The 19346-nt window shown below is 35.7% G+C and overlaps 1 protein-coding gene across 2 annotated transcripts in view; it reads left to right on the top strand.

The window, feature by feature from the left end:
* Positions 1-18949, top strand: part of PGM2L1 (phosphoglucomutase 2 like 1) — a 52966-nt gene extending 34017 nt beyond the window's left edge. The window contains exons 6-15 of one of the 2 annotated variants that reach the window (XR_011995132.1): positions 2012-2205; positions 3048-3237; positions 3556-3653; positions 4343-4523; positions 6639-6732; positions 7218-7347; positions 7573-7762; positions 10915-11048; positions 13184-18420; positions 18470-18949. Coding sequence is in view for 1 of the 2 variants with exons in the window: in XM_026010490.2 (XP_025866275.1) it covers positions 2012-2205; positions 3048-3237; positions 3556-3653; positions 4343-4523; positions 6639-6732; positions 7218-7347; positions 7573-7762; positions 10915-11048; positions 13184-13286 (1314 nt within the window). In the remaining variant the exon portion in view is untranslated. Of the gene's footprint in view, positions 1-2011; positions 2206-3047; positions 3238-3555; positions 3654-4342; positions 4524-6638; positions 6733-7217; positions 7348-7572; positions 7763-10914; positions 11049-13183 lie in introns of both variants that reach the window. The other variant, XM_026010490.2, reaches the window with a different exon arrangement.
* The last annotated feature ends 397 nt before the right edge of the window (positions 18950-19346 follow it).

Here is a 19346-nt window from a genome sequence, read left to right as displayed (position 1 = left end):
TTTATTTTACAGAGAGAGAGAGAGCACAAGCAAGGGGAATAGGAGAGGGAGAAGCAGGCTCCCTGCTCAGCCCTATGCTGGGCTCCATGCCAGGATCCTGGGATCATGACCTGAGCTGAAGGCAGACACTTAACCAACTGAGGCACCCACGCACCTCCCCTTCATATTTCTTTTAAAGTTTATTCATGGGTATATTTTGTTGCATGGATTTTTCTTTTATTATATCAGATTGGGATACTTTCTGCAATAGGTTCAGAAAATCCACAAAAATGGTTAAGCTGATAGGAATTTATTTGTCACAAATAAAGTAAAGTCCACAGGTAGGTGGCTGCTAGCAGGGTTCTGTAGCTCAGTGTTGTTGGGCCTGGCATCTCTGCAGGGTTTTTTTGGCCTTTCCTTCAAGTGTAAACCTCATATAATTGTTGTACCTCTAGGCATCACATCCATATACAAAGCAAGAAGAAATGAGCAAGGAGAAAGGCTAGAAGTTCTTTCTCATGTTTTATAAATTTTCATGGTAAATTTATAAATTTCATTTATAAATTTTCCTCAAGGAGCCTATGGATAGAATCTTTTTTTGTGGCTTGGAATGTGGGAGCATCACTCGGAGCAGTGAAAGAAAATTTATCATTCTGTATTCAAGGTGGTTGTACCAATTGATAATCTCACTAACAATGTATGAGGATCTTTATCCTATACCTTCCATATTATCATTTTGGTCTTTGCCAATCAGATCAATGAAAATGTTATGTTTAATCTGCACCTGTGTTATAACTAAGGTTTGAGCAGTGATTTAAAATTTTAAATTTTTAAATTTCTACAGGAACTAGAAGTTTCACTTATTGGGGGGAATTTCTGTGTTAACTGAGACCTCAGATTTGAAAGTTTGTAAAACCTGTTGAATAGACATGCTTCCTTACACCTTTCTATACTAGTGGGCAGTACTTCTATTCTGTATTTCTACTGAAAGGGGGAACATCTTCAGGTCTCCAATTTCCTACCTTCCACATGGCATTGCAACCCAAAAACCAGAGAAGTGGACAGTTCCCAAACCCTAGGCAGTCACAGCATCAGCTCACAGCCTTAAATCACTTTGGTTTTCTTTTTTTCCCATTGCCTGAAGTTTTCCCTTTTCTTATGAACTAAGCTATGCATTTTAGGTAATGTTTTTCTGACATTAGCTCACATTTTAAGGTGTTTATAGAATGAGAATTTTTAGGTCATCTAGTCTACTATCTCGTTTGGCACAGAGCTTAGTACGTAGTCCATATATGTATTCTTCTTTCCTTCATTCAGGATGCAAAAGAGGGTAGTCCTGTCACATATATGGTTGAAGTCAGTATAGATATTCTCTAAGCAGAGTCCCTTCTAACTTTGAGATCCTATGAATTATAGAAATACATTTTCTTGCTTTTTTTTGTTAACTGTTCCTAATGTCTTATTGATCAAGCTACTTGGCAAACTGACAGTTTAATGAAATGTATTTTAATTCATTAAGTGCTGAAAATACATATACCGAAATGTATATGTGATAATTAACATGCTAATTACCCTTCCTGATATAGACTTTCTCTGCTGTGACATATACTTTTAACTGAGAAATAATTTCTTCTTTATCACAGAACTCCTTTATCATGCTAAGATTTCTTAGTATCAAATTTTATAGATATCCCATGATTTCTTAGATTATCTTCAGTATATAGTTATAGATCTATGAGTGGATTCTATGGTATATACATATTAATATGTTGTCATAATGATACCCAGATTATTTTTTACTTGTATTGTTATTAAAGTAGACTTCTAAAAGTGAAAATAATACATGATCATTTTATTGAAGAGTCCCTGTGGGATCATCATCAACATCCTTTGGTATAAAGTTAGTCCCATGTTGACATTTTCTACTTAATTAATTTGGGAAGCTTCTTTATAAAGCCAAATATCCTTACTGTAGCTAAAAATATCTGGCCAACATTTCCAGTATTTATAGTCGTATTTACCTATCATCTAGGTTTATTGGGAAACTGGTGCTCAGATCACATCTCCTCATGATAAAGAAATTCTGAAATGTATAGAAGAATGTGTGGAACCTTGGAATGGTTCCTGGAATGATAATTTAGTGGATACCAGCCCACTGAAGAGAGATCCTCTACAGGACATTTGCAGAAGATACATGGAAGATCTTAAAAAGATCTGTTTTCACAGGTATCCAAAAGGGAATATAGGATAGCATTACCATTTAATAAGATTGATGAATAAAGTAAAGAAATAGGGATAAAAATGTGTTGGCTATATTATATTATATATTATATTAAAAGTATAGCTAAATAGTACTAGTCATCATACTTAAAAGGTGGAAATAACCCAAATATCTATCAACTGATAAATGGATAAACTGTGGTGTATCTATACAATGAAATATTATTCAGCTGTAAAAAGAAATACTGATACATACCACACATGGATAAACTTTGGAAACATGCTAGGTGAAAGAAGCCAGTCACAAAGGACCACAGAATGTATGATTCTGTTTGTATAGAATGTCCAGAGAAGGCAAATCAATAGAGAGATAGAAACAGACAGAGGGTATTTAAGTGATTGCCTATCACTAAGAGGAATGGGAGTGTTGGGGGTGGTGGCTCTGGGGTACAGAGTTTCTTTCAGGTGTAATGAGAATGTTCTAAAATTGATTATGGTAATGGTTGAATCTGTGAATATAGTAAAAGCCATTGAATTGTACACTTTAAGTAAATGAATTGTATAGTGTATTAATTACTTCTTAATAAAGCTATTAAAAATTATAGCTAAATATGTGTTTTCTTTATATGAGATTAGGAAATTTTCTCTAAAATTTGATTTTGCCTTATTTCCATATTTCCTTAACTATTCTATAAATAGCTAACACTATTGCTGGAAAGCATCCTGGCATGCTGAGTGTATTTTCTTTATCCTAAAAAATAGATTTTAGCTTCCTCCCTAGCTTATTTTAATTATATCACAAGTACCACATTTTATGATTTTGATTGAATAATTCTTTTCCTTTATAGGGAATTAAACTCAAAGACTACCTTGAAATTCGTACATACATCTTTTCATGGAGTCGGACATGACTATGTGCAGCTGGCTTTTCAAGTGTTTGGTTTTAAGCCTCCAATTCCAGTACCAGAACAAAAAGATCCTGATCCAGACTTTTCTACTGTTAAATGTCCAAATCCTGAAGAAGGAGAATCTGTGCTGGTATTTTTTTTCTTTATTTAAATTATTATTAGTGCATTAAACTTCATCAATAGACAGAACTTATTGACAATGCAAAGATTACTTAGAAAGGCAGAAACCACTTTAGTTTACATAATTTAAATTATATTTGAGCCAAATATTCTGTTTTATTTGAAATCTCACTGGTGAATATCCCTACTTCTAGGCTTCTTTTAAATTTAGCCAAACTCTATTCCTTCTAAAATTTACGTCAACTAACATAGTGCCTATACATTTAGGAATATTAACACTGAATTTAATATCTGGAATACAATCTGGTGATCTGGCTCACTGTTTCAGGAACTTTCTTTGAGACTGGCAGAGAAAGAACATGCCCGTGTAGTGCTAGCCACAGATCCTGATGCAGACCGACTAGCAGTGGCGGAACTTCAGGAGAAGTAAGTAAACCTGGCACTTAAATAAAATCTTAAACTTTGAAAAACTGTCTTTAATTTTGAGTCTTACAGATTCATTTGAAACAATAAAAAATAAGAAAACAAATTTCCTGTAAGTCCATTATCCAAAGATAACCCCTGGAGGTTGACATTTTGACATTTCCTTTCTGTTTTTTTCTACTCAGACATTTAAAATCTACTTGTTTTTATAAAATTGTTATCATATTACATACATTTTTCATATCTTGATTGTCTTCCACTTAATATTGTACTGTGGGCACTTTTTTCAGTACTTGAATATTGTTTAAAATATTACTTTTTAAAATGGTATAATATCCCAACAGATTGCTTTATCAATATTAATCATTTTCTAATCTTGGTCCTTGGGATTGCTGTGTATCTTTGCCAATATAATGTGTTACATAGACAGGACATCATATTATAACTTTTTTCACGTTCGGTAGGAGAATGAAAGTTATAGTGTAATAATTTTTTAACAGGCACTGCTGCCCTTTCTACCCTAAGTTCACCACTGGTGAGCTAGAAATAAACACTAAATATTTTCTCAGAAATCTCATATACTAGTTTTTGGATTTTCCTATGTGAAGGATGGTAATTTGTGTATCTTAGGGTCAAGAAATTTTAGTGAAAAGGTATAAAAGTCTTGACTTGAATTTTCATTCTCTCTACAGTGGTCATTGGAAAGTTTTCACAGGAAATGAGTTGGCAGCTTTGTTTGGGTGGTGGATGTTTGATTGCTGGAAGAAAAATAAATCAAGAAATGCTGATGTGAAGAACGTTTATATGTTAGCCACCACAGTCTCTTCCAAAATTTTGAAGGCAATTGCACTTAAAGAAGGATTTCATTTTGAAGTAAGAACAGATAACATCTGTGTGCTACTTTTCTAAATCGATTTCTATACATCAAAGCCATCTTCCCACCAAAACTGACTTGATTTGATTTATAGTCCCTCCTTTTTTTTCTAATTCTGTTAACACTTGCTTAATCTCTTGATGATTTAGACACCTTGAGCCACGTCCATCCAGTATGTGAATTTCTGGAACTAAGATAAGATATTCTTTAAAAATTGCACTAAAACTTATTCCATACAACAAAATCTGGTTTTTATACTGAGAAAACCAGTGACTTCATCAGTAATATAAACTCCATTCCAAAAAAATTGTAGGTATCATTGGCCATTGTTTAGGCTCTTCAAATTCAGTCTTCAGAAACTTAGTCTTCTAAATTGTAAATTAAGACCCAATGTTCGACACCCAAGAAACAAATAACTCTCTCTCAGCATAGATCATTAACCTTTGTAAGCCTTTGGCAGTTAGACTAACAATTTTTATAGCTTCTGGGACTGATGCCAATTAAATTGCTTTTCCTCTGCCATCTTTGCCAAATATCAGTGCAGATGTCACCTCTGATCATTTTTTTTGATCCATAGCCAAGCTTCGCCTCTTAATACTGATTGGATGAATAAAAGAAAATTATACCTGTTTTAATGAAATAAAACTTTCAATTTCAGGCTTTTAGAAAAAATACAAATAAAGGGGCACCTGCGTGGTTCAGCTGGTAAAGTGTCCAACTCTTGATCTCAGCTCAGGTCTCGATCTCACAATCATGAGTTCAAGCTCTACATTGGGCTCCATATTGGGCATGGAGCCTACTTAAAAAAATAATAATAATACAAATAGCAAAAGAGAAGAAATTGAAAAATTATTCAAGCCTAAGATTCTGAATGACAGTAATGTTAACATTTTTCTCGTTAATACCTATGGCAAGAAAAATGTATAACGAGCACAAAAGAGAAACAAAAACCTGATTCTGAAGACCAGTATTATAAATTTGCTTCCTTGTGTTTGTTGTTGGTTCTGTGGAGGGCAACAGCGGTTTTGGTTTTTATTTTTTCCCACTGAAGAAGTAGAAAGGTGAAGTGGGAATCCTAAATTAGTAATGGTGAGCTCTAGAATCAGTGTATATCACATGCTCTTTCTATTGACTCTAAAACAGTTCATGTCCTTAAAGTGAACAGTAACTCACAGATGAAAAGTCCCCAAATCTAATTACCAAAGAAGGGCTTAGTAACTTTCTTGGTTTTATTTAGGCCTTGGTGGTGCAGTAAGGAACACTTGGTTCAAGCATACGCTGTGCATCATTAAAAAGCATTGTGGCCTTTGATTACTCAGGAAACTGAGTAACCAATCGATCGATTACTCAGGAAACTAAATCACAACTTTAATAGGTGCTCTTGTTATTAGTACTTATAATACAGCCCAAAGGCCAGTTTCTGAGAAGTAGTGTCATTAAATGCTTGCTCCATCTCTTACATACAGCATAATCTTGGGCAAATTCACTAAGTCTCTGAGCTTCTGTTTCAGCAACAGAGTTTTTGTAATCATTAAAAAAGGCAGTGATAGGGCACCTGGGTGGCTCAGTCAGTTAAGCAACTGACCCTTGATTTCAGCTCAGGTCACGATCTCAGGGTTCTAGGATCCAGCCCCACATAGGGCTCCCTACTCAGTGGGCAGCCTGCTTTTCCCTCTCCTGCTCCCCTCTGCTTGTGCTCACTCTCTCTCTCTCTCTCTCTCTCTCTGTGTGTGTCTAATAAATTTTAAAAATCTTAAAAAAAAAAACCACCAAAAAAACCCCCAATGATATAAAGCGGCTGTTAATAGTGCTTGGTAAATAGTAGATGATTATAATATATGTGTGTATTAATGTTACTATGTAACTATATCGATCACCACTTACAAATGTTGGATTATAGTTGGTGTAAATCACTTATTTCTATGTTCAATAAATAGTGGGTTATCACTCATGGCAATATGAATCCAAGCACTTCCTGGCTATGTGCTTACCACTGTATAAATCTGTGTGAACTAAAAACTGTAAAAGAAGATCACTAGGAGTGTGTTACCTGCACTTAGCAATAGGCCTTTATGAGGAGTCACTTAACTAGAGTGGCCTTCACTGCATTTCAGGAAACATTACCAGGTTTTAAATGGATTGGAAGTCGGATAAAAGACCTCCTGGCAAATGGAAAAGAAGTCCTTTTTGCATTTGAGGAGTCAATTGGTATGTAGTAAATATTAAAATCCTTGAAATTTGAATGAGAGCAATTTTTTTAAATGTAGTAATTCTATGGAGAGGAATTTTTGTCTTCTGGTTTTGCATTTTGAATTATAAAAACCACAGAGAACTGATCATGGCAGGGGTGGAGGAGACCCTTAAAATTTCCCTAACTATCTTCAGTATCAGTGGGTTTCATCCATTTGTAGGCTCTTAAATCCACTGGTTCTGTAAATGAAAACTATTGAAATTATGATAGGCTTAAGTTTTCCCCTTTTTAAAAAATGTGTTTTGGGGCAGCCCCTGTGGCTGAGCGGTTTAGCGCTGCCTTCAGCCCAGGGCGTGATCCTGGAGACCCAGGATCGAGTCCCACGCCAGGCTCCCTGCATGGAGCCTGCTTCTCCCTCTGTCTCTGCCTGTCTCTCTGTATGTGTGTCTCTCTCATGAATAAATAAATAAAATCTTTTTTAAAAATGTGTTTTAATTCTTAGGTTTCCTGTGTGGCACTTCGGTTTTGGATAAAGATGGGGTGAGTGCAGCTGTAGTTGCTGCCGAGATGGCAGCTTACCTGGAAACCAAGAATATAACATTGAAACAGCAACTGATCAAGGTTTATGAAAAGTAAGTTCTATTATTATGAATTTATCATTTCAATTGCCAAATTTCTCATTTTTTGGTCCTGCTTTTAGCTTTCTAAATTTGATTTTGAAAATAGGCCTTTATAAAAAGTTCTAAAACTGAACTAAAGACACCCACTTTCCAAATAATACTAGAATAATTATCTTTGAATATATACTTTTCTCAAGTTATCTAAAATCTGATTTTAACACTTAAATCTTTGTGCAGGTATGGTTATCATATTTCAAAAACTTCATATTTCTTGTGTTATGATCCAACCACCATCAAAAGTATATTTGAAAGACTTCGCAATTTTGATTCTCCAAAAGAATATCCAAAGTTCTGTGGGACATTTGCTATATTGTATATACGGGATGTTACCACTGGCTATGACAGCAGCCAGCCTAATAAAAAATCAGTAAGTACTTTTTTTTTTTTACTTTCTTAACATTTTTAGTGCTTTGTACTATTGTAAAATAGTGGAAGTTCAAGCCTGTGAATGTCTTGAAACTATGATCCGTTTTTTTTTTTTTTTTTCCAGAGCAGTTGTAATCCCATTAACAGGCTCCCTGCCTCTGATCTTGTCCTCCTCTCTCTCCAAGTGTGTGCTCCTCCCTGGGGAGGGAGATGCGAAAAAGAATTAGACAAAAAGAGAACCAGATGGAGAGAGGGAAGATGTGTGAGGTTGAAAATAAAGTCCAAAAGCCTGTCGTTTCAAAGCTCACCATTTCGCCTTTCTATTTGCAACTTCTCGTTTCGTCCCTATATCTGCAGCCAAATAGAACAGCTTACAGTTTCTTATATGCATACATTGTTATTTTAAAATTATGTATTTTGGTGCACCTGGGTGATTCTGTTGGTTAAGCATTTCCCTTTGGCTCAGGTCATGGTCTCAGAGTCCTGGGATGGAGCCCCACATCAGGCTCCCTGCTCAGCAGGGACCCTGCTTCTCCCTCTTCTTCCCCATCCCCTATGCTCTCTTTTGTTATCTCTCTCTCTCTCAAAAAAAAAAAAATAAATAAATACAATCTTTTTTTTATTTTTTTTTTTAATTTTTTTTTTTAATTTATTTATGATAGTCACAGAGAGAGAGAGAGAGAGGCAGAGACACAGGCGGAGGGAGAAGCAGGCTCGATGCACCGGGAGCCCGACGTGGGACTCGATCCCGGGTCTCCAGGATCACGCCCTGGGCCAAAGGCAGGCGCCAAACCGCTGCGCCACCCAGGGATCCCTACAATCTTTTTTTTAAATGACAATAAAAATTTCTGTCTTTTTGCTCAAGCTATTTCCTCCATCTGCCTCTCCTTCCTACTGCTGCAGGTCCACACCTTAGTCCTTATTTAAGACTTCAGGCAGGGACACCTGGGTGGCTCAGGTTGTGATCCTGGGATAGAGTCCCATATCAGCCTCCCTACAAGGAGTCTGCTTCTCCCTCTGCCTGCCTCTCTCTCTCTGTGTCTCTCATGAATTTAAAAAAAAAAAAAATCTTAAAAAAAAAAGACTTCAGGTAGATGTCACCTCTTCCACATACCTTCTAGATCCCATAATTAGATCTCTTTCTCCTGTGATTTCAGTATACATTGTGCCTTCCTCTTGTTACTTATCGCTTTCTATCTTATGTTATCAGTGTGCTGTACCTGGCAGATCCATTTCTTTTTTTTTTTAAGATTTTATTTATTTATTCATGAGAGAGAGAGAGAGAGAGAGGCAGAGACAGAGGCAGAGGGAGAAGCATGTAGGGAGCCTGATGTGGGACTCAATCCCGGGACTCCAGGATCACACCCTGGGCTGAAGGCAGGCGCTAAACCGCTGAGCCACCCAGGGATTCCCCAGGCAGATCCATTTCTGACATACCTCTATACCTGTCAAAGCTCCTGCCTACATGGTAGGTGCTCAACAACTATTTAAATGCCATAAATTGCTGATCATATGTATTTGGTTATTGTGAATGATTATGAGCCTTAATTTCCATTTATAATGTCCTGCTGTTGTCTCAGGATGCCAGGGGCATGATATATTTTGGGAAATCTGCAACTTCTTGTGGAGAATACAACTCCTATTCCTTTTGTGTCTATTCACTAGCAGTAGTGATGGAGAGAGTTGGACAATGTTGAATTAAATAAAGAATAGAATAGACAGGACTTGCTAGTTGATGCTCTATGAGTGAAAAAGAGGGCAGGAAGGTCTCAGTCTTAAGCAAGTGGTGTGTAGTAGTACCACTAACTGAGAAAGAGGTTTCAAAGAGAGGACCAGGCTCAGGACACCTACCACCTCTGTCCTAGTACAACCCCCCAGTTCCCCTGAAAAAAGTTTCACAGACTGATCTGTAGTCCAGGAAGAGTATTAATCTGTATGTTCAACATCAGTAAAGCTTTGATTCCTTTTTTATTTATTTTTTAAAATTTTTTTCCTTTTTTAACTTTTAGGTTAAAAGTATGAAATTTTTTTGTACCCCAGGGGATAATTTTGCCCATCCTCTAGGGTATGCTCACTCTGTTTTGGAGACTACTGATAAACTGTCTGTGAAAGTGCTTCAATATTGTAAAGCCCTTTGCAAACGTAGAGGCAGTTTGGACTTTGATACAGATAGACCTGGCTTCAACTTCTTGCTCTGCCACATTAGCTGATGACCTTAACTAGGCCATTTACTCTTTTTGAGCCATGTCAGTAAATTGGCAGTTATATATACTCTGGAAGATTACTGTTGAGGCCTGGAGATGGTGTGTGTAAGGTATATATCCCAATGCCTGTACTATTATGAATGTTCAGTAAAATGGTATATTTATGAGTTATTGTGTATGTAATCCTTTATATTTTATAATTAAAAATTTTTTTAAGATTTTATTTATTTATTTGTGAGAGACATAGAGAGAGAGGCAGAGATATAGGCAGAGGGGAAAGCAGGCTCCTCGCAGGGAGCCTGTTGCGGGACTCACATCCAGGACCCCAGGATCACGACCTGAGCCAAAGGCAGATGCTCAAGCACTGAGCAGCCCAGGTGCCCGTTTAAAAGGATTTTTTTTTTTTTTTTAAGATTTTATTTACTTCTTCATGAGAGACACAGAGAGAGAGAGGCAGAGACACAGGTAGAGGGAAAAGCAGGCTCCATGCCAGGAGCCCGATATGGGACTCAATCCCCTGTCTCCAGGATCACGTCCTGAGCCGAAGGCAGGCGCCAAACCGCTGAGCCACCCAGGGATCCCCCTAAAAAAGATTTTTTATTTTTTTATTTTTTTATTTTTTTTTCTAAAAAGATTTTTTAATTGTAAAAGACACATAACATAAAATCTACCGCCACTATCTTTAAGCACACAGTCCAGCAGTGTTAACTCTATCTACGTTGTTGTGCAGCAGATGTCCAGAAATTGCTCACCTGCTGAACTGAACTCTTTACCCATTAAACAACTCCTCATTTCCTCCTTCCCCCACCTCTTGCCAGCAGGCCTTCTACTTCCTGTTTCTATGAATTTGACTCCTTTAGATGCCTCGTGTGAGTACAATATATTTTACAACGCTTGAAAATGAAAAAGGTACCAAGTGTAACTGAGCTGTTGTTAACATTGTGCATAGGTGCTGCCTGTGAGTAAAAACAGCCAAATGATTACATTTACTTTTCAAAATGGCTGTGTTGCTACTCTTCGGACAAGCGGGACAGAACCAAAGATAAAGTATTATGCGGAGATGTGTGCATCACCTGAGCAAAGGTGAGAATGAACTTTTTAAATATATATATATTACATATATATTTAGATTTACATGTATTTATTTATATAGGTTCTATTGAAATAAAATTCACATACTGTACAGTTTACCCATTCAAAGCGGACAATTCAGTGGTTTTTAGTATATTACATATATATTTAGATTTACATGTATTTATTTATATAGGTTCTATTGAAATAAAATTCACATACTGTACAGTTTACCCATTCAAAGCGGACAATTCAGTGGTTTTTAGTATATTCAGAGTTGTGCAAACGACACTACAATCAAAATTTTTTTTTTACTACATCAATTTCAGAAGATTTTCATTACCTCACAAAGGAACCCCATACCCATTAGCAGTCACTTGCCATCCACCCCCCTTCTTAGCCCTAGGCAACCACCAATCTACCATCTGTCATTATAGACTTGCTTATTGTGGACATTTCATATAAATGGAATAATGCAATATATATGGCCCTTTGTGACTATCATCTTTTTCTTAGCATAATGTTTTCAAGGTTCATCTGTATTATAACATGAATCAGCACTTTGTTTCTTTTCTTTTTTTTAATTGTTTTCTTGGCCTATATATTCTGTTGTATGTAACACTTTTTAAATCCATTTATCAGGTGGTGGACATGTGGGTTATTTCTGCGTTTTAACTATTATGAATAACAGTGCTACAAACTTTTGTGCACAACTTTTTGTGTGGACAGGTTTTCATTTCATTTGGGTCTATATGTAGGTATAGAATTGCTGGATCATATGGAAATTCTATGTTTAACATTTGGAGGAACTGCCACACTATTTTCCAAAGCAACTGAACCACATGGGAATTGAATTAAAAAAAATTTTTTTTTAAGATTTTATTTACTTATTCATGAGAGATACAGAGAGAGGCAGAGACAAGAGAAGCAGGCTCCATGCAAGGAGCCCGATAGGGGACTCGATCCCGAGATTCTGGGATCACACCCTGAGCCAAAGGCAGACGCCCAACTGCTGAGCCACCCAGGTGTCCCTGAATTTTAAAATTTTAGTGAATTTTTATTACTGGAAAGGCTCTGTGACTATTACCTATTATATAATGAACATAAAGAGATGATTAGGGCAGCCCGGGCGGCTCAGCAGTTTAGCGCCACCTTTGGCCCGGGGCCTGATACTGGACACCCAGGATCGAGTCCGACGTCGGGCTCCCTGCATGGAGCCTGCTTCTCCCTCTGCCTGTGTCTCTGCCTCTCTCTTTCTGTGTCTCTCATGAATAAATAGATAAAATCTTTTTAAAAATTATCCACAAATAATTTTTATTGTCAAATATTCATTTTTATATTAATATGCTTTGACTCAATCTGTCCAGTTTATTTCCTTTAAAGAGCATGAATTGTCACTAAATTGATTTAATAAACATATTCAGTGGCCATTTAAACTTATTAAAAGTAGTACCTCCTATAATGTTGTCACTGATCAGTATATTTTTGACAAAGTGGTTTCTTGGAATTGCCTTCAGAGTCCAAGGTATATTATTTTGTATGTCCCTAAATCTTTGCATTTAACAGTAGATTTTATTTCCTTTGGGGGCAAAAAGAAAGACATCCTGCAGTCAGTCAGAGTAGAGCTTAAAGGAAACTAAATTAAATAATGACAAATGACACATGAAGGCAGTTGAAAAGAGGCTTTCCTAGAAATGTTCTGGTCAGCAGCAATGATGACTTTGAAGCACATACTTATAAATGTGTATTTATTTTTTAAGCATCTCATTTTTTTAGTCCCATCCCTGCTCTGTATCTGAGTCGTGCCATATCATCCCATAACATCTATTGGATGTTTCTCAAAGTATTTCAGGAAGCCATTTTAGTATAATACCTAGTATTGGTGTTCTAGGCCATTAAATTGCCTGACCCAGGAGAAATCTGTAGATTTACCGAAGCTCATCCATGTATCGTGTACCAAGGAACTCCCTTTAATGCAGTTCAACTTCAGTTTGATTTTCCCTCCTTTGTACTTGTTTTGTTTTAACTGAATGAACTTCTTTTTGGTTTGCCAGTTGTTTAATTGTCTGCCTTTGAAATTATAACAATTTAAACAAAATTTAAGGTGATGAAAATAAAGAATTTCAAAACTTAATCTTTCTCTTCAGTGACACTGCCTTACTAGAAGAGGAATTGAGGAAACTCATCGAAGATTTGATTGAGAATTTCCTTGAGCCCAGTAAAAATGGACTGATCTGGCGTTCTGTTTAGTACACGCAAGTACGTCATCACTTTGCAGTGGCACATGGAATAGAATAGCCAAGAACTCCATGCGTTGAAGTCGTATTAGTGTTCTCTATCTTATCTGGCCAAGTACTTTTTACTTTTATTTTCTTTCTTTTTGGTTGGCTGACTAAACCAACTGTATAAATTTGAAATGAAATGGTCCAGAGAGAAAGGCATCAAATTTTTTCATAATCTTGAACGAAAGTCATTGCATTAAAAGTATTATAGTAACACGTTATTCTTCCTTCAACAGAAAAGAAAACCAATACATAAGTGAATTTTCTTATTAAAGTGTGATTAAGCTTAGTTCCATATTGTAATTGTGTATAGCACGGTTTTAAAAAAAAGGCAAATAAATGTTATATAGTTGTAGAGTTAGTTAAGGAAATTAATCTATAAAATTGACAAGAAAATGGCATTGCTCCCAGAATACTGTGGAAAAGTGTCATTATTACATCACAGGTATTAACTTACAAAGTAGAGTATTTGAAATCGGGTATTAGCATTTCTAGCTTAGAGATTACAATATGTGGTTTCAGGTGCTTTTGGTGCAGTGTAAATTTCTTGTATGTATTTAAAATTCTGACATTTACCGAATGTAAAACAATAGTGGCAATGCTCCTAGTGGCTTCGTTCTTGTCAGATTTCTTAGTGCCTTCTCAGGATATGGTATGAATTAAAACAGTGTTCCTCCATTGAATATAATTTAATCATTTCGTTTTCAGACAGTTAAGGAAAATCTTTCAAATGATGTAGGTGCTTCCACTCTATATCAAATAGATTTGCCCTTTTAGAAAGCTTATGAATGTAAATAAAAATCTTTAAAAAAGCAGTCTCAATGTAACTAAAGGATCTTCTTATGAGAATTAAATGTCAATAACCACAGCCTTCAGGCAAAGAAGAAAATCTGAACCAAAAAGGAGCTAAATTTATTTAAAAGCCTAACTTTGGAATTACATTTTTATAAGTAGATTTATTCCTTTATCAGATGAAGTAATGCTAATTTTACTAAGAAATAAAATATCCAGATTTTAGGTGTTATGAAACACTAAAACTACATGTTTTAAAACTGAAGTCCAATTTATTCTGTCATCTTGCTGCCTACTGTAGAATTTCTGATCTCCAGAGTACTATTTATCTTTTTCAACATGGAAAAAATTTTTGCATATTTTTTTCAAGTAGGCTCCATGCCCAGTGTAAAGCCTAGTGCAGGGCTTGAACTCATGACTGAGATCAAGACCTGAGCTGAGACCCGGAGTCAGAGGCTTAACTGACTAAGCCACCCAGGCACCCCTCAATGTGGAAAAAAAAATTGGAAGGTCACTTTTGGTTGATTCTCCAGTATTCTAAAGAAATCTTAGTAGAGAAGTACTATTTAATCTTCTTAAAATGTATCCTGTCCTATACAACTCACAAAATATTTAAACTCATGTGGTAACAAAACAAGGCCTTGGATGTAATTATACTAAACAAATTGCTAGTGGGATATAACTGGTATTAGAGTATTTATTTCCTAAAATAAAATAGTATAAAATTTAAACTGATTAGAATACTTAGTAAATAATGGTATGGTTTGTTGTAGCTACCAGCTAACATTTGGTTGAAACCATAGAATGCAAATATAATTTTCAAATTCTTGTATTGCCACTATTGTTAATTTGTTCCTTCCTTTCCTATAGCTAGATCTTGTATGACTGTAGATAATAGACAACTAGGTAAATGTAGGGGACAGCATACTTCTGAATGACTTTGTTTTTCAAAGGCTTTGTACTGAAAAAGAAATGTGCAGATTTTTTTTGTTTTATTTGCTTTTGGGAATGTAGAATGTAATTTAGGAGATGGCCTATATTCTACCAAGTAGTGTGAACAATGCTGTACATATGAAAAATATGTATATTTGGCTTTAGTATCTGTGTTTCAGTGACTAAAGAACAAAGTGGAGCTAAAATAATATAATAGTTCATTCATAATCACTAAAGCCATGTCATGATTGTCATTCTATTATAAAGAGAACAGTCTCGAGTGCTTTAATATAATGTAACATTTAAGTCATCTTAAAGTGAAAAGTTATTAAAACTTAGAATCTTATCTCAAATATTTAAAAATCCAAAGTTAAAATCAACAAAATGTTACAGATGTTCCTGAAGTGTATAGATTAAGGCAATTACTTGATTGTAGCCAAGCTCTCAAGTCTGTATTAGCATAATCTTTTACATGAACTTGACATAGTGGTGTACAGTTGCCTCACAGGATAATTTTAGTAACCAAGGCAACCAGGAAGGACGGAAGTCCTGGACTATATGTCTCAGCCTTGGGCTCTACATTGTTTAGCTTTTTCTTTATCAACAGTACCATGAAAATGAATCCATTTTCATTGAGTGTGTAGATCAAAACTGGGCTTTTCTAGAGTTTTGAATAAAAGGAATGAGTTATTGGGGCAAAGTCAAAGCATACACTGAAAATAAGCAGTAGAAATAAAAAATAGGTCACTAAGATGGCACAGGAAATGATTCTCATGAAGGGCAAACTTATCTTTCTTAAAGTTGGGAATAAACTGGCTGTGGGCAAGTTGTTTAGCTGTGTGTATTTGTTATTATTATGAGCAGATAGATAGTGAACCTTTTGTTTTCCTTTATTAGCAACCACTAAAAAGAGGCCAAGTTTTAGGAGAGAAAAAGTACCCCTCTTACTGATTCAGTTTCTGCTGGGATGTTGTGTCTTAGGATCATGTGGGAACTGGGGAGGAGAGGACATAGCAGAAATAAAAAGGAATACAGCACAGATTGGAAAATAAGACTTGTGATAAAAAGTTCAAAGAATTAAGACCATTTAACTCTGGAGGAGAGAAAGCTGCTGAGATAATTTAAGAAGTCTTATACTATTAGTTGAATCTTTTATTAAAGGACTCAAAGTAAGAAGTAATGTGAAAAACTGTTCTCTGTCTTCAGTGAGGACAGAATCAAAGAGAATAAGGACCTTTTTAAAAAACCCAAATAACAAATTTAAATATTAAGGGATGTACTGTCTTTTAAGGGTTCCTTCCAATACTTTTTTAAAAACTCAGGTGGGAACAATGGCAATGTCATAGAGAGCACTGAAAGTAACATTTGAGTTTCACTCCCTGTCTAGAAGAATTTAGCTCACAAGAGAGTTTTTGTATATGTTGAGTAGTAGATGCATGAGTGCGGTCTTCATTTGCTGCACAGAGACCTGCTTGGATGTTATTTTTAATTTAACCTGGCAAATTAAGTGAGACTTGAACATCATTTTGTTCATCTTGAAGAATGTATAGCATTATAGGATGTCTGAGGGTTTTGTTTTAACTGTATTGCTGCTTGGGTGTAGTAACTTCAGCAGACGGCGAGGTTCTGAGAGATGGGACACTTTGGGAATATCCTTACATAGGAAATAGGCCTCCCGTTTCTTAAGGAGGTTGCTTCTGGAATGGACATTAGCTGGAGTTAATGGAGAAGTTGTTCTATGAACTGCTGCTACTGGTATTTCTTTCCGATGTTTTCCACTGATGTTTGTGATGCTTGAAAAAATCCAAATTTTGCTTGGATAAATTTATTTTATGCCTTTTTCTCTCTACCTCCCTCCTTCCCTAGGTCCCCTCCTACATTTTATTACTGTGAAAAGCTATTGCTCTATTACCTCACTGATAAGAAATCTGAACTGTATTCATTCAGAATGCTTTAAACTTATTCATAACTACGTTTGTTTTTTTGACTTTTGGTTATTTTGTTATTATTGTGAGAATATTTAAGACATTGTAAGAAGTAATTTTGAATCTATTTCATAGCCTTTTTTGGTCCATCTGGATATTACTGTATGTTAATTTATTATGGCCTTTTATAATTCACTTGCTTTTCTGAGATTGCTCTAGAAACTGATGAGGAAAGAGTCATACTATCACAATGGATGGTCAATTGCTCTCACATTTTATTTCAGGTTTCCCTGTACTTGGGGCACCCAAAGCACAAAATTTCAGAAATATTTTTTACATTTGTCCCCCAGAGCATCTGACCATAACCATAAGAAGTTCAAGCGGAAAGAAAAGAACCTTTCACTTCAAGACTTTACACAGCATGACTTTCTTTAGTTTCAGTTGAAAATTGAGTTAGGTTTTTTTTAACCATTGGTTACTTGAAAATATTAACCACACCATTACATTCATCCAACCATATTTTCTCTTTGTTAGTTGGTTCAAGACTCTATACTTTAAAGAGGGGACATACAAGAATGAGTAAAGCGACCAAGATAAGGGCAAATAATATATCTAAAGTTTGCTTCTCAAATTTTTCCACCAGTGTAACCCTAAAGCAGAGGAACATGAATATGTGAGGGAAGGGGCCCAAGTGAAAAATCTGAGGCAGTCTACCACTCCTGAAATTTCATGTTCTGTCATGAAATGTTATGTTGAATTTTGCATTCCACATAATAAAATTCTTCCAATATAAAAATGATTCCTTCAATTCTCACGGAAACTGGTGCTGCCAGAAAGGAACACTATGTTTATTACAGGGCCTCTCAATGTTTTCTCCCTCCCTTCCTCAATTGTTGCATCTGCCTGGTGGTGCATACACTGACCTTAATGTGAGAAATATAAACATAGAACATATCTAGCCTGTTCCCTGCATTTTAAAAGCTGAACTTTGAAAGTATTACTGTCAAATTAAATTGACCTGAAACAGTTATCACTGAACCTTATAATATTGTCAGAGGTGTTGGCCAGTCCATTTTCATTAATTCATTGGCATTCCTTGACTGAGAAAGAGTATCTGACTATCAACTCTCTAAGATAGAGATCATTTTTTATTATTTTTCATATCCTCCCACCTCCAGTATAGTACCTGTTATAGAGTGCTTGGATGGTGATGATAGGAATTAGGGGATTGTATTTTAAAGAAGCTAATTGTTTAAGAAACAATCAAACTGTTAATTTTCTGATTCAGTTTTTTAAACAATTCTCATTACTGAAATTTGTAATAAATAATCTTCTTTAAGCACGCACACACTTAAATACTCTGTTTCTTTTGAGAGATCAGATCATACTCCTATTTGGAAATTATATATAATGCCTAGTATTTACACTCAAAGCAAGATGTTGACCAAGTAGGCTAAGAAAGTATCTATGTAGACTTAATATCAAGATGTTGACCAAGTAGGCTAAGAAAGTATCTATGTAGAATTAATATCACTGGTTATAAGTGCCATTTTGAGCCTACTACCACTACCTTCCAAGTGAGTCACAACTAATTTGGTACTATTTGGTGTATTTTGTTCACTGCTATGATTCATCATATATCTTACAAGAGGCACTCAGGCAAGAGTCTGCATCTGTATATATGGTGAGGCCTTCTTGTTTTAGGCTAAAATAAACTTTGTATGTGTCATTGAATATACCCGATAAAATATATGCAGTTAAGAATGAATTATTTTTCTTTGTAGCAGTAGATCAAAACTGTGCCCTTGTTTTAGCAGTTTTTGTCAACATTTTCTCATTTTTTTTCTGATGAAAACACCAGGGTGTATGATAAGTACTGCCTGTGAGAATTTGCACTTAAAGTGTTTGTGTGTGGATTTCTTGTGGGTTTTAACCAAATGAAGTGTTATCAGTAATAAACAGGCCTCTTTATAGGCATGAATTTCTGTGTATTTTTTATTATCTTAGTTACTGTGTGGTTCATAAAATTTGCTATCCAAGTGGAACATGTTTTTGAAATATATGCATGGTATATAAAACCTAGAATATACTTTCAGCCTAAATGAATATTCTAGCTTATTATTTGGTGAATATGTATTGATTGGTTCATCAGAAATCCCAGGAGAAGGGGCACCTGGGTGGCTCAGTCGGTTGTCTGGCTCAGGTGATGGTTCCAGAGTCCTGGGATAGAGCCCTGAGGCTGGCTCCCTGCTCAGTGGGGAGTCTGCCTCTCCTGTCCCTCTGTCCCTCCCTCTACCATTTCCCTCTCCCTCTGTTCCCCCCCCCCTTTGTGTACTCATTCCCTCTCTGAAATCAATAAATAAAATCTTTTTTTAAAA

The sequence above is a fragment of the Vulpes vulpes genome, chromosome 11, assembly GCF_048418805.1.
Source record: "Vulpes vulpes isolate BD-2025 chromosome 11, VulVul3, whole genome shotgun sequence".
Classification (NCBI taxonomy): Eukaryota; Metazoa; Chordata; class Mammalia; order Carnivora; family Canidae; genus Vulpes; species Vulpes vulpes.
The sequence above is the reverse complement of the archived record's forward strand: the minus strand, read 5'-3'. Positions and strand labels throughout refer to the sequence as shown.